Below are 12,161 nucleotides of genomic sequence, written 5' to 3'. Positions count from 1 at the left end.
GCCGTACAATCTGCTCAGCCTGCTTCTCAAGGAGAAACTTAGGGAGAGGGTAAATGGAGGAGCTCTTTTCCTAACACTTGCGCCATGTTTGCGATGAGTGAGCTGGCAATTCAGTGTCATTGATTGTTGCGAATGATTATTTGATCGGGGGGGGGTTCTCTTTCACCATTAATCCACCCTGCTGCCTCGTACTTCCTGGGATGTTAATGCTTGACTCACAGGAGTCGATCACCCTGCCGACATTACTGCCCCTCAATCGTTTCATTAGTATGGATTTCATGACAGTCATCTGTAAATTGTGTTTTAGGATTATTCATGCAACCAAGGACATAAGAAATGGTAAAAACGAACATTGATTACTAATCGGCCCCTTTCTCCTCCGACTCCAGGTTCAGATGGTGAAAATGGCCGAGCTGCGCCAGCACCTCCCCAGAGACTGTCTCCCCCAGCACCTCGGCGGCCTGCTGCCTCTGGAGTCGTACAGCTGGAACCAGCAGCTCCTGGCGGGCCAGAACGGCCGGGTCGACCCGGTGGACGAGCTGGTGGGCATTCCCGTGGAAGACGCCTCCATTCACGTCCCGGGACCCGAGTCCATGCGCCCGCAGGAGCTGCTGACGCACCTCGGCAGGCTTCAGCGCACGGGCATCCATCAAGAGTACGAGGAGCTCCGCAAAGAGCCGCCGCCCGGGAGCTTCCACTGTGCGCAGTGAGTCCACGGCATCAGACATAACCTGTAGAGCATTGGAGTTTCATGACAAAACATGGAAGCATTTAACAATACCCTTATTCTTTTTTTAGTAATTTTAAGTTTTTGCTGGGAACAATTTCGGGTTACACTCTAAATCAATGCCGTAGGCTTCTTGTGTTCATGGGGTGAATAGTTATTGTGGACCCAAGCTCACACTGCCATCAGAACCATCAGAAGCAGGCCAAATGATAATCAGTTTTGTCAGTGCTGAAACAATTAATTGATCAGCCGATTAACGGAAAACTGATCCGCAACTGATTTTTCAAGCACAGATGCCAACGATTTGATGGTTTCAGCTTCTCTAATGTGAGGATTTGATTTGATATGTCGATGAGAAAATAGAATATATTTGGATTTTTGCACTGTTGGTTGTACAAAACGAGCAATCCAGCTAGCAAACTGGCTACTAAAGCAGTGTCATTAGTACAATTTGGTATGATTTGTCTACAGATTAGCTTACAACCAGGAGAGGAATCGCTATGGAGACGTGCTGTGCCTTGATCAAACAAGAGTTCGTTTGAAATCCAGAAGGAACGAGGTGGGGGGTTTATTATTATTATCATTTCTTTTGATTTTTGTTCATCTGCACGTTTACAGTTGTCATTCAAATGAAAAGAAAAAGACTGCCAGTTCCGCACTCGATCGCTGTCGGCTGCCCAGAAATGTGTCCCGAGCTTCAACATGTTGAAAGGCTGCCACACCGCCAGCGCTGTGATTCACAAGCTGGCTGGTATTTGTCCAGAAAGTGTAACCGCGTCATTTTAATTTTAATACTCCCATCAGCCCCGTGTAGACGACCGAGCTGTACAGTCTCCTTCACGTCAACCTTTCAGTGTTTGTAGCAAAGCTTTGTTGTTCCCACAGAGATCAGACTACATCAACGCAAGCTTCATGGACGGCTACAAACAGAGGAACGCATACATTGGTACTCAAGGTATGACAACTGTCGCATGTCTGCAATGCTCACTGGATTGTTGAAGTATTTAAAGAGATACTTCAATGTGTGTGTACTGATGGATACGTGGAATAGTTAAAGGTATTTAAGGAAATCCAAATTTAATTAAAGTTAATTAAATTAGATTTACCTTTTTTTTTTTTTTGGTGTCACAAAACTCACTAAGAGAGAAGTTCATAAGTAATGATTGTCTCTTTTTTTTAGTTTGGTACGAGTGTGGCTCAATAAGCTGGTGTTCCATGTGGATTTGCTCCATTACACAGATCACTGAAGGCATTTTAATGTGTTTTGAATCTCCTGTTCTTTTACAGGACCACTGGAGAAGACCTACGGGGATTTCTGGAGAATGGTCTGGGAACAAAACATGCTTGTTATTGTGATGACAACCAGGTAATCTAAGTTTCTTTTCTTTTTTTTATTAAATTCCAAATCTAATTCATACTCAGACAAAAGGTGCCAGTTTCTCCTTTATTCGTCAGAATAAAATCATTTCACCAAGTACGTCCTGTCTCTGTGCTGCAGGACAGATGAGGGCAGTCGGAGGAAGTGTGGACAGTATTGGCCTCTGGAGGAAGGGGGGCAGGAGGTCTATGGCCACATGGCGGTGGTTAACCAAAGGGTGGACCACCACACCCACTACAACCACACCACGCTCGAGCTGCACAACACTGAGGTACAGCCGTGGACCGAGAATATGTATTGCAACAGGAAAGTGCAACAATATTCAGGATGTCAACAAACAAACAAACAAACAAAAAAGCATACTATGTGCAAACATGCACAGTAGAATCTAAGATATGTTTCAGTTTTTCCAGTAAATGGTTATAGTTAATAAATCCAGCTTCCACTCTTAAACTGGGTCAGATGGAAGCAGGATAAGCAAAGATGCTAAGTGTTAAAAAGTAAAAGTAGAGGTTGGTGTCAAATATCAAACTATTCCTTTTTTAAGCCATATTTCAAGAAGCATTCAACTAAAACCATATTGTATCCATTCAGACATGTGAACAGAGACAAGTGAGTCATTTCCAGTACCTCAGCTGGCCCGACTACGGCGTTCCCACCTCGGCAGTGACTCTCATTGACTTCCTGGGAGCTGTGAAGAGACAACAGAGGAAAATGGTGAAGAGTTTGGGGCTTCAGTGGGCGGGCCACCCACAGGGACCCCCAATGGTGGTGCACTGCAGTGCGGGGATCGGGAGAACAGGTGAGATCCTGAGATTGTTTAAAAGCCTGAATTTGCGTCATGTCCTGCGAGACAGTTTTAAAAAAGTGCTTCATGAGTCGGATTTTGTATTTTTATGCATATTTTCAAGTATTGCATTAGAAAAGCTGTATTAAAAACTGCAAAATTCGATAAAACTTCTCTACTTTATGTATGAAACAAGGCCAATTTTAGCTCTCATTAAAGAAAATTAAACTTGCCCAATTGAAACTAATTCTCTAGTTTATTCGCTCCAGGACAGCTGATGGAAACGCAGCGACTTCCAATGCTTAAAACCCGCTTAACAGTTGAATGGAAAGGCATCTCTAACAAGTGTCTCTGCTAACGGGCCCTGTTGCTTGCAGGTACCTTCTGTGCCCTGGACATCTGTCTGTCCCAGCTACAGGACGTAGGCTCACTAAATGTTTGCCAGACGGTGCGACGCATGAGAACACAGAGGGCCTTCAGCATCCAAACCCCGGACCAGTACTACTTCTGCTACAATGCCATTTTGGAGCATGCCCAAAGGCAGGGCCTGCTCCCAGCCAATCAGTGAGCTTCAGCACGCCCCCACCCCCCTCCTCCTCCTCCCGACTTCCCCAATTAACCCACGAGCCCTGAGATTTCTGCAGTCAAATCTGTTAACCCCAAACTGTGTTGTGTGACCAATTTGTGAGACCAGGAAAGTAAGGTCGGAGAAGCTGTCTGTTGAAACTAGGGCCATTCTTCATTGGCAGGCCGAGACGAGACGGTGGCTTGAGAGGTGACATTGTGATGTTTCTATGTGATGACATTCTCTCTTCCAACAATGTGACATCTTGTTTGTGCCGAACACATCTCAGACGATGCGTGGCAGCGTGAACAGACCGCTCCTGATCAGGTCTGTGGTCTGTGCTCAGGCACATTGAGTGGCGTGATCGAGGTGATGTTTATTAACCTTTTTGTATATTTATTTTTGCCACTTTAAACCGACGGTTTAGGGGACCTTAAAGGAGTAGTTCACCCCAAAATAAAAATTCTATCGCTAACTACTCGTGCCATATTGGTTAAAACTATACTACACTTTGTATGACTGCAAATAAAAGACTTTTAATTGCATTTCAGTTAAAGTCAGTCAAGTTAACATGGCCATTTGTGCACCAAAAAGGTTACTTTTCTGCTCACAACTGCTGTGGAAAGTTTTGGTTTTTTTTAACAGCCCAATAGTCATAATTACTGAACACAGACGATATCTTGATCGGATGCATGACGTAAAGGATAAACTTATTTTAATAGTTGTTAGAGGAGCTGAGTTGGAACCACAGTAGCTAGCTTATCTTTTTTCTTTCTAATATACATATACAAATTGTATTTATTGCATTTATAAGTACTGATAACAATTTTAATTTTGGGGTGAAATGAGCCTTTAACCAAGTACACCATTTTTTTTATTTTTTTTTATTCCAAATAGGGAGCTTGATCTCCACTGTCATGCGACATAATGTATTTGTTGTTAGGTTAATAGTTTTTACACCTCCTGTGTCCAGGAAATATTGAGTAGTGCATTTTTAGCACATGGTTTAAGTGGCGTAGATGGTACGAGCTAGTCTCAGGAGCGTCATACTGAACACATGGAGGTGAAACTGATAAACAAACAATTTAGTCAGAAAGTCTTTTGCCAAGAAGTTGTTGTATTCCTTTATGAAGTTGCATGATGCATTCTCCTCTGCCTTAGAAAAAAACAAAAAACAACTCAGTAAAGAGGGGTAAAGCACATCCAAAATGATCAGGCTGTAAACTCCTAAATGGCCGTTACATCCCCACTGTGATCACCCACCGAATTGCTGTCCATGTGAATTCCTCTTTTCTTTTTTCTTTTTTTCCAAATGTATCCACTGACCTTCCATCTCACTAAATTGAGACTTTCTAACGTATGCAGACAGTGACTCGTGTCTTCATGGCCGCCTTTGCTCACTAGCAGTGCCATCATGCTTCAGTGATTGTGGGAATGTATCGCTGAGCGCCCACTCGCACTCACACGCACACATTTAGCGCCGTCTGCAGTGACTATGCCATCGAAGCCTAACATCTGTGGAAGTCATCGGTCAAGACCTCATGAGTAGTGCAATACTTCGTTTTGTTTTTTGTTTCACGCCGATCATGTCTTAGCACTTTTAGAGAACTATTCCCGACGTGCTCTGGGATTAGTCGTCGTGGTGATGGGATGGGATGACGCATAAAACATCATTCTGTAGGTCTACACGTGATGCTGATTTAGTAATGCTGAGATATGAAACATTTAGTGACATTTTGGACTCACTGTAAACATCTGCATAGAGCTTTATCACGAGGATTTTTTTTTTTTTTTTTTACAGGGAAGCCAGAAATGAATGACAGAACAGGTGAACAGGCATCCACACATCTGTGCCTACAGAGTGTCAGAAATTTAGTCTGAAGTATATTTTCATTATTATTGTGTTACTTTTAAGTTCTACAGACTGTGGTTGTAATCAGTGCTTTTATCAGGTCCCAGTATCTTGCCATTAGTATAGAGTACATGTACAAAAACTGAGTGTCTGTGTGTCATATGTTGCATTATGTTGTTGCTGGGTGAAAAAAAACAAAAACGAAATGTGTTCTTTGCTACAGAATTCATATTGAATTTGCTTGTGGTGAAGCATTTTTAAGTCTGCCATCATCATGCACTCTGATTTTAGAATTATTTTTTCCTTTCAATGACGGACGCAAAATGTGCCCTATTTTATTTTTCTATTGTATTCAGCAACTGTTTTCATACGATTACCCAGGATATACAGTTATCTACATTAATTTTATATTTGTTCTATTATAACCTATTACTTTATCATTCGTATGACTATTGAATCAAGCTATACTGTATTAAATACAAACTGTCAACGTATGCATTCGTAAAGCTGTGTTTGTTTTTTTTGGCTTACTAAGATGATTTATCTGTAATTTAATGTTAGTCGTTTTCTCGTTTTTGGCAATCACAGTTTAACTGTCTTGTATGATATCAAACATTTATTGAAACTTCAAGATGGGTATGAATAAAATGAGTATTATAAACCTGTTAAGAAAGAAAACAGTAGTTCATAGTATTGGTGCTTGTATTCTAATAAGTAGTCTGTTCTCCGGAGGGGACTTTGACCTTGGATTATTCAAAAAGTACACAGTAAAAGTACTTCATAGTATTTGTGCAAGTAGTCTAAGAAGTACTAAGTCCAAAAATATTACACTCATAAACTACTTGTGGATGAAAGGGTTTTATTCCACATCAAAGCTAGACAAAAAAATATATTCTGGGTCTCTGGAAGGGAATTAAACATTGGATTATTCAAAAAGTACACAGTAAAAGTTGTACATATTATTTTAGTCGAAATAATATGCCCATAAATTACTGTTCTGTTCCTTACTCGCAAATACCTTAAACTAAACCACACGCGATCCTTTACTTTGAAATCCGGACCGGAAGTTATCCTTGGCGGGATTTGCGGTAGTTTCAGAGTGGACGAATATGTAATACTGTACATGCACAACTCTCTGTATTCCCATCGTATTTCTTTACACTATGCTATAGAGATAGTAAGTCATAATTATGAGATACTACGTTATTATTTTGAGTTTCTCATAATGTCTTACAGGATCTTTATTTTGACGTCACAGGGCTGAAAAGGGTATCCAGAATGAGTTCGAATCCCGTTAAAATATTTTTATTTTAACTTTATAAAGGGCCACAGAGTTATTCTACGTGACACGTGTTACTCAAAACAGACTCCACTGACGAGTCTGTATATGTATAAACTAAATTATTTTAAAGGAAGGGCAGCTTGCTCTCTTCCTGTTTCTGCACGTTTTGACGTTTCCAACGCGAGTGGACTCGTTTCCTCTGAGGAGACTCCCAGCGACGAATCCGGTATGTTTTGATCATAGACTGTATATGAGAAGGTTTTTGACACTGTAATAAAAAAAAAACAATGCGGCATTCACGAGGACAGCTACGTGTTCTCTTCCTGTTTTCAACAGCTGTCGACAACCACAGACCATCATTAGTCAGCTCACATAAGAGCTATTCAGACAGCAGACCATGCGTCCTTATTTAATAAATACAAGAAAACAAACAGAATTCAAATGATGGGTCTGACAGTAGTATGAATATTGGTACCAGCACATATTGGCGTCAAAGGAATTAAATGGCAGATGAAGTCAAACAATAATAATAATAATAGCTGTACTAATGTTGCAGTCACCTTCAGTAAAAGAGAAACCAAAAGTAGTATTATATTGAAGGAATGGTGGCAGAAGTAAAGGGAGGACGACAGAAACTGGACGATGGTTTTACAAAGTTCGGAGAAAAGTGGGAGAAATAAGAAGTGCTGGAAGGAACAGGAGAGATGAAATATCAAGGCTTACATTTGGACACACTGGGCTTAACAGCACGCTACTGAAAATATAAAAACATGATTAAGGCAAATGCGACTATGAGGAAACAATAGAACATGTTATTGTACACTGTCAGAAATATGAGCAGTACAGAATTACCTAACTGGAAACATGACCAAGATAAAAGTATATTTTGATATAATAGACATGTAAAAGAAGCCAAGAAGTGTTATCAAATACTATTTATAGTATCTTAGGCTGACTACTATTATTTAGAAAATATGAGCCCGTTTTTTTAAATGTACCTTTTTTAAATAGTGTAAATACTAGCAGACATACTCCACACCGCTTGATGGCGGTAATGCACTAATTCGTTGTTTGCCAATAAACAGAAGAAGAAGACGAAGAAGAAGAAGAAGAAGAAGAAGAAGAAGACCACGGACGCAGTGACGTAGCCCTCGTGTTGTTGACATTTAGCTAGCTAGCAGCTAGCTGACAGCTCAGAGCCACTGTCGACAAAACGAGTTATCGGTGCATCCCCCGTCGTGTTTTTTAAGCTTTGTCTTTCTTATAACGCAATTCATTCAGATGCTTGTGGAGTTGTTGCTGTCTCGAGGAAGTTGTGAATGGCCAGACTGACGTCGACGCTCCCACAGCACCTGTTTGTTGCATCGGTGACGTAGGCGGCCTGTAGAACTCAGTCTCCGCAGCCAATGAAATGCGCTCCGTGCAAGTTCACAGTCGGGTGCATTTAGTCATCGCTTCAGCACTGAATGAGCAAATAGTTGTGGGGATAAAATGAAATATTATTATATTTATGTTATGTAACATACTTATCATCCTAAGAAAGAGATTATGTACACAAACGTACACAAAATATGGAGCTTCCGGTTTGGGGGGCGGGGCTAATCAGCACATCTCCTGTGTATACTATTCTAGGATTGGTGTTGCCAGAGAGTCTCAGGACTTCTGCAAGTTTAAACAAAAGTGTAATCAGACACACACACAAACCTAATCTTATGTCAGTGTGACATTGACCTAGTTCCCCCAAAATAAGTTCCAAAAGGTACATTGGCTTTATTGTCAGAGATCATGGAATCATTTTCACACAAAAACAATGACTGCAACATGCTCTTCAACAAAGTATTGAAGGACATCAAGAGGCTGATTTATTGGATTCTGATGACTGCCGGTGTGAAATAAGGTCCATATGCTTGTTTATTCGCAGGTCTCTCAGCTCTTAGTAGGAGTTCATAATGAAGCGGCGACTGGAGGATCGGAAAGCGTTGTTTGCGTCTCGGCAGCGGCGCCTCGCTGGCAACCCGGAGGCGTTCGCACAGGCCCAGCAGTTCAAGAGGCTCAAGGTCAGTCAGCCCGTTTTTTATTTTGACAGATTCTTGCAGTCCAATGGAAAACCTGCAGATGTCAATGAATGTTCATGCCAGAGACTTTAGTGAAGATACATATACAGACGTTATTAGAGGTTATAGGGACATCTGTGTGTTTTTAGCCCCGTAAGAGGTTTAGTTGATTTGTTGGTTGATGGTTGATTTTCTGGTTAAATGCATGGCTGGTTCACCTGTATCACACAAACATTTTTAAAGAATTGTTAAATGAAGTTTTGGTTCTTTTACTGTATAAATGTTTAATATCAGAATCAGGTCTCTGCTGCCAAAAGTAAAGTTAGAAGTAAAATCCGATTGTCATGTTGATGAAATGGACTTTAAAATGGACTTCTCCTCTTCTCTGTCCCAAAGGTAGAAGACGCTCTGTCTTACTTGGATCAAGTGAAGCTGCGGTTCGGCAACCAGCCTCAGGTCTACAATGACTTTCTGGACATAATGAAAGAGTTCAAGTCTCAAAGGTGAGGAAACGTTCTCATTTTACAGAACAATACTGTGTTACTACGACGCACAGCCAAAGTCAGTCAACTCAGTGTTCTGAACCTACATGTTATGAGTTATAACTCCTTCAGTTTTTCTATCTTGATCAACATCTTGATCAACAGTCATTTCTACAATTCAGTACTAATAATAGTAATGAAAATAATAAATACTTGCTTGTCTGCAACTTGCAGAAACTGAAGGATAAGACCATGAATCTCATTCAGATTTATGGTCTATTGTCAGATTAGGAAGATATATGCAGATGAATTAGAGACAACCAACCAAGAGACGTGTGAGTTAATTTATTCTTCAGGTAGAAAGAGCTGATAAAAACAGTTTTACTTCAAAACAACTTCCCATTAAAGCACTAGTTACCCCTTCACTAACAGTTCCACAAGAACAGAGTTCTACAGCAGCTAAAAGCATTATTTTGTCATTTCGTGAACGCTCAGAGAGCACGATAACGAGAAGCTGTGCATGACTTTGTGTGAGTTTGAGGATTTAGTCTTCACTTCTAGTCATCTTTAAAGTTGTGTAATCAAACAGCTGAATCCATAATAGAGGTATAATCCGAGAAATCTAAAGGCAGGTTCATCCTTTTTTCCAAATAAGTGCTCCAACATATACATGTCGTCGGTCCTACCATCGCTGATACGCTGTTGGACTGCAAGATTGGTTCACTTCGATGGCTTGTGTTTTCTCCTACCTGTACCAGGTGCTGATAAAGTTTTGATAGAGTAAAAAGCAAACGACAGAATATAGATTCAACAATCGTTCACTGACTTATGAATTACTTATTAATTCCTACACTGTGGACATAATGGAACAGACGAGCAAACTGACATTTGTTGAGTCATTGAGTTGTTGCTGTTCTCATTTGTCTTGTTCTTGTTTTTTTTTTAAACAGTTTCACTCAAATTACAGAAGTGTTTGGCAGGATGACAGTCAGGGGACATATGAATTAATTCTACCCCCCCCCCCCCCCCCCCCCCCCCCCCCCCCCCCTTCTCAGTATTGACACCCCTGGGGTCATCAGCAGAGTGTCACAGCTCTTCAAAGGGCACCCCGACCTCATCATGGGCTTCAACACCTTCCTGCCACCTGGCTACAAGATGGAGGTCCGGCAACCTGTTGCCGGGTGAAATAAAAAATGTTCTTTGCTACAGAATTCATATTGAATCTGCTTGTGGTGAAGCATTTTTAAGTCTGCCATCATCATGCACTCTGATTTTCGAATAATTTTTCCTTTCAAATCCTTTCATTTTTCTATTGTATTCACATGATTACCCAGATATACAGTTGTCTACATTCATTTTATATTTGTTCTATTATAACCTATTACTTTATCATTCGTATGACTATTGAATCAAGCTATACTGTATTAAATACAAACTATGTCAACATATGCATTCGTAAAGCTGTGTTTTTTTTTTTAGCTTACTAAGCTGATTTATCGGTAATTTAATGTTCGTTTTCCATTCAGCGTTTGTTGAAATCACAGTTTGACTGTCTTGTACACTATCAGGCATGAGAATAAAAGACGGGTATGTAATAAAAAGAGTATTGTAAAAGTATTGCAAATTCACCTCTCATTTCAGGGCTGGACAATGAATGCCAGTCTTTTCGGCTGACAGCTGAAGGTCCAAAACATCACTTTCCTCTTGAAATGCAGAGGAACACTCCCACACTGCAGCGCACTTAAACAAGCGCTGTGGGGTTCACCACCACACCAAAGTGAGCGTTGAAAGACTGCAACCGTGAAGCATGCTGGGAGCTGAATTCAGCAGCATGTGGGCAACAATGCTTATTTTTGGGTGTGGTATGATGTCCTCGGGGGGGGGAAACCATTGCTCTCTATATGTCGCATTATCCCCGTATGACACGTGTCACTGCATCACAGGCCCGGAATCCTACACCTGGTGGTATGTTCACAGACTAAACACTAACGAGAGCGATCCATTTGAGATCCAAAAACCTCTCATTATCCTCTTAAAATGTAGATGTTGAAACCAAGGAAACAAACCTCCAATCAAGTGTATTGATGCTACTGCTGAGCCTTTTGACTGCATAGATCTGGAAGCAAGTATAAGTTTGAAATCTCTGAAACGTGAGACTTAGTAGTTTTTGAACTGATGGAGACGTTCATGAATGCACAACCTAGTATCAAGAAAGCCTCATGATTTCTTCAAATTGAGAATTTGTAATTAGACAGAAATGTAAAATTGTGGACAGCTCTTTGACAAATCAACTGTGAGTAAGTTTCTCTTCATAAAGTGTTTTTTGGGATCTTCAGGAAAGTGTTTCAAGGATCACAAAGTCAGCCTCCCACCAGAATGAAGCTGCTTCCTTCGTGTCTGAATAGATTTACTAACCTTCTTGAAGAAACGTTCTCATTATGTGTGTGTTTGTCATAACTGTAGTCTACAGAAGAGGGTTCATCAAAAGTACAATCATAAGAACAGGCAACTTTCCTGATTTCACCATTTGTGTTGCCTTCGGAAAAGCAAAAGCAAGGTTTTTCAAAAGAGTTTTTACTGCTCATCTTAACGGATCTATTTCATTTCTCTTAACTTTTCTTTAAGTGTATTTAGTGTGATTGTTTGATAGCAAGTGATTAAAGCAGAAGTGTACCTATCAACCCAGCCGTAATGTGAAGAGGAGAGGCATCTCTTTAAGTGCTTTCATTAATGGTTTAAGTAGAGCCTTAGCCACTCTTAACATATAATAGATAATTGTTCCAGTCTATTTTCATTTAATTGTATTACAGTTGCAGCCACTGCCGAAACTGCTTATACAAAGGTCTCTATAGGAAAGCTTCATTAAAACCGCAGTAAGAGATGAAATTAATGTCAACAAATGAAAATATATATAATAATTAATTTATGTTAAGATAAGTATTACCTTGTGGTGTGGTAACTTGAATTAAGTGGTTATGAAATTTAAAAAAAAAGGCTTTAGTTATATTATAGCTACAAGATGCAGAAATATTTC

The 12,161-nt window shown here is 40.4% G+C and overlaps 2 protein-coding genes across 4 annotated transcripts in view; both read left to right on the top strand.

Moving 5' to 3' along the window:
* ptpn9a (protein tyrosine phosphatase non-receptor type 9a) overlaps positions 1 to 5,803 on the top strand; it is a 20,982-nt gene extending 15,179 nt beyond the window's left edge. Inside the window, exons 6-13 of the mRNA XM_068722840.1 lie at positions 1 to 49; positions 390 to 706; positions 1,199 to 1,286; positions 1,613 to 1,682; positions 2,015 to 2,093; positions 2,226 to 2,376; positions 2,700 to 2,907; positions 3,270 to 5,803. The exon at positions 1 to 49 is cut by the window's left edge and continues 62 nt beyond it. Of these exons, the coding sequence (XP_068578941.1) occupies positions 1 to 49; positions 390 to 706; positions 1,199 to 1,286; positions 1,613 to 1,682; positions 2,015 to 2,093; positions 2,226 to 2,376; positions 2,700 to 2,907; positions 3,270 to 3,460 (1,153 nt within the window). The 3' untranslated portion in view covers positions 3,461 to 5,803. The remainder of the gene's footprint in view (positions 50 to 389; positions 707 to 1,198; positions 1,287 to 1,612; positions 1,683 to 2,014; positions 2,094 to 2,225; positions 2,377 to 2,699; positions 2,908 to 3,269) is intronic.
* Positions 5,804 to 6,663: 860 nt separating this feature from the next.
* Positions 6,664 to 10,744, top strand: LOC137881291 (paired amphipathic helix protein Sin3a-like). Of its 3 annotated transcripts, none has more exons than XM_068723175.1 (4): positions 6,664 to 6,817; positions 8,513 to 8,648; positions 9,042 to 9,148; positions 10,078 to 10,158. In XM_068723175.1, exons 2-4 carry the CDS (start codon positions 8,541 to 8,543, stop codon positions 10,133 to 10,135), a joined length of 273 nt encoding a protein of 90 aa, XP_068579276.1. In that variant the 5' UTR covers positions 6,664 to 6,817; positions 8,513 to 8,540; the 3' UTR covers positions 10,136 to 10,158. The 3 variants fall into 3 exon arrangements, with proteins under 3 accessions (XP_068579276.1, XP_068579274.1, XP_068579275.1); XM_068723173.1 differs by lacking the exon at positions 10,078 to 10,158 and adding an exon at positions 10,183 to 10,744 and having other exon boundaries at positions 6,714 to 6,817; XM_068723174.1 differs by lacking the exons at positions 6,664 to 6,817; positions 10,078 to 10,158 and adding exons at positions 7,717 to 7,815; positions 10,183 to 10,744.
* Positions 10,745 to 12,161: the final 1,417 nt, after the last annotated feature.

The sequence above is a fragment of the Cebidichthys violaceus genome, unplaced genomic scaffold, assembly GCF_023349555.1.
Source record: "Cebidichthys violaceus isolate CVI_PGR_0920_01 unplaced genomic scaffold, fCebVio1.0.p SCAF_3, whole genome shotgun sequence".
NCBI classification, from domain to species: Eukaryota; Metazoa; Chordata; class Actinopteri; order Perciformes; family Stichaeidae; genus Cebidichthys; species Cebidichthys violaceus.
Note: the sequence above shows the minus strand (reverse complement) of the source record. Positions and strands in the feature narration are given on the sequence as shown.

Excerpts from the sequence above, each read along its gene's own strand:
- LOC137881291 (XM_068723173.1), top strand. The coding sequence starts at position 8,541 with ATGAAGCGGCGACTGGAGGATCGGAAAGCGTTGTTTGCGTCTCGGCAG. Across the intron at positions 8,649-9,041 it reads AGCAGTTCAAGAGGCTCAAG|GTAGAAGACGCTCTGTCTTA; the intron begins GTCAGTCAGCCC and ends TCTGTCCCAAAG. Across the intron at positions 9,149-10,182 it reads AAAGAGTTCAAGTCTCAAAG|TATTGACACCCCTGGGGTCA; the intron begins GTGAGGAAACGT and ends CCCCCTTCTCAG.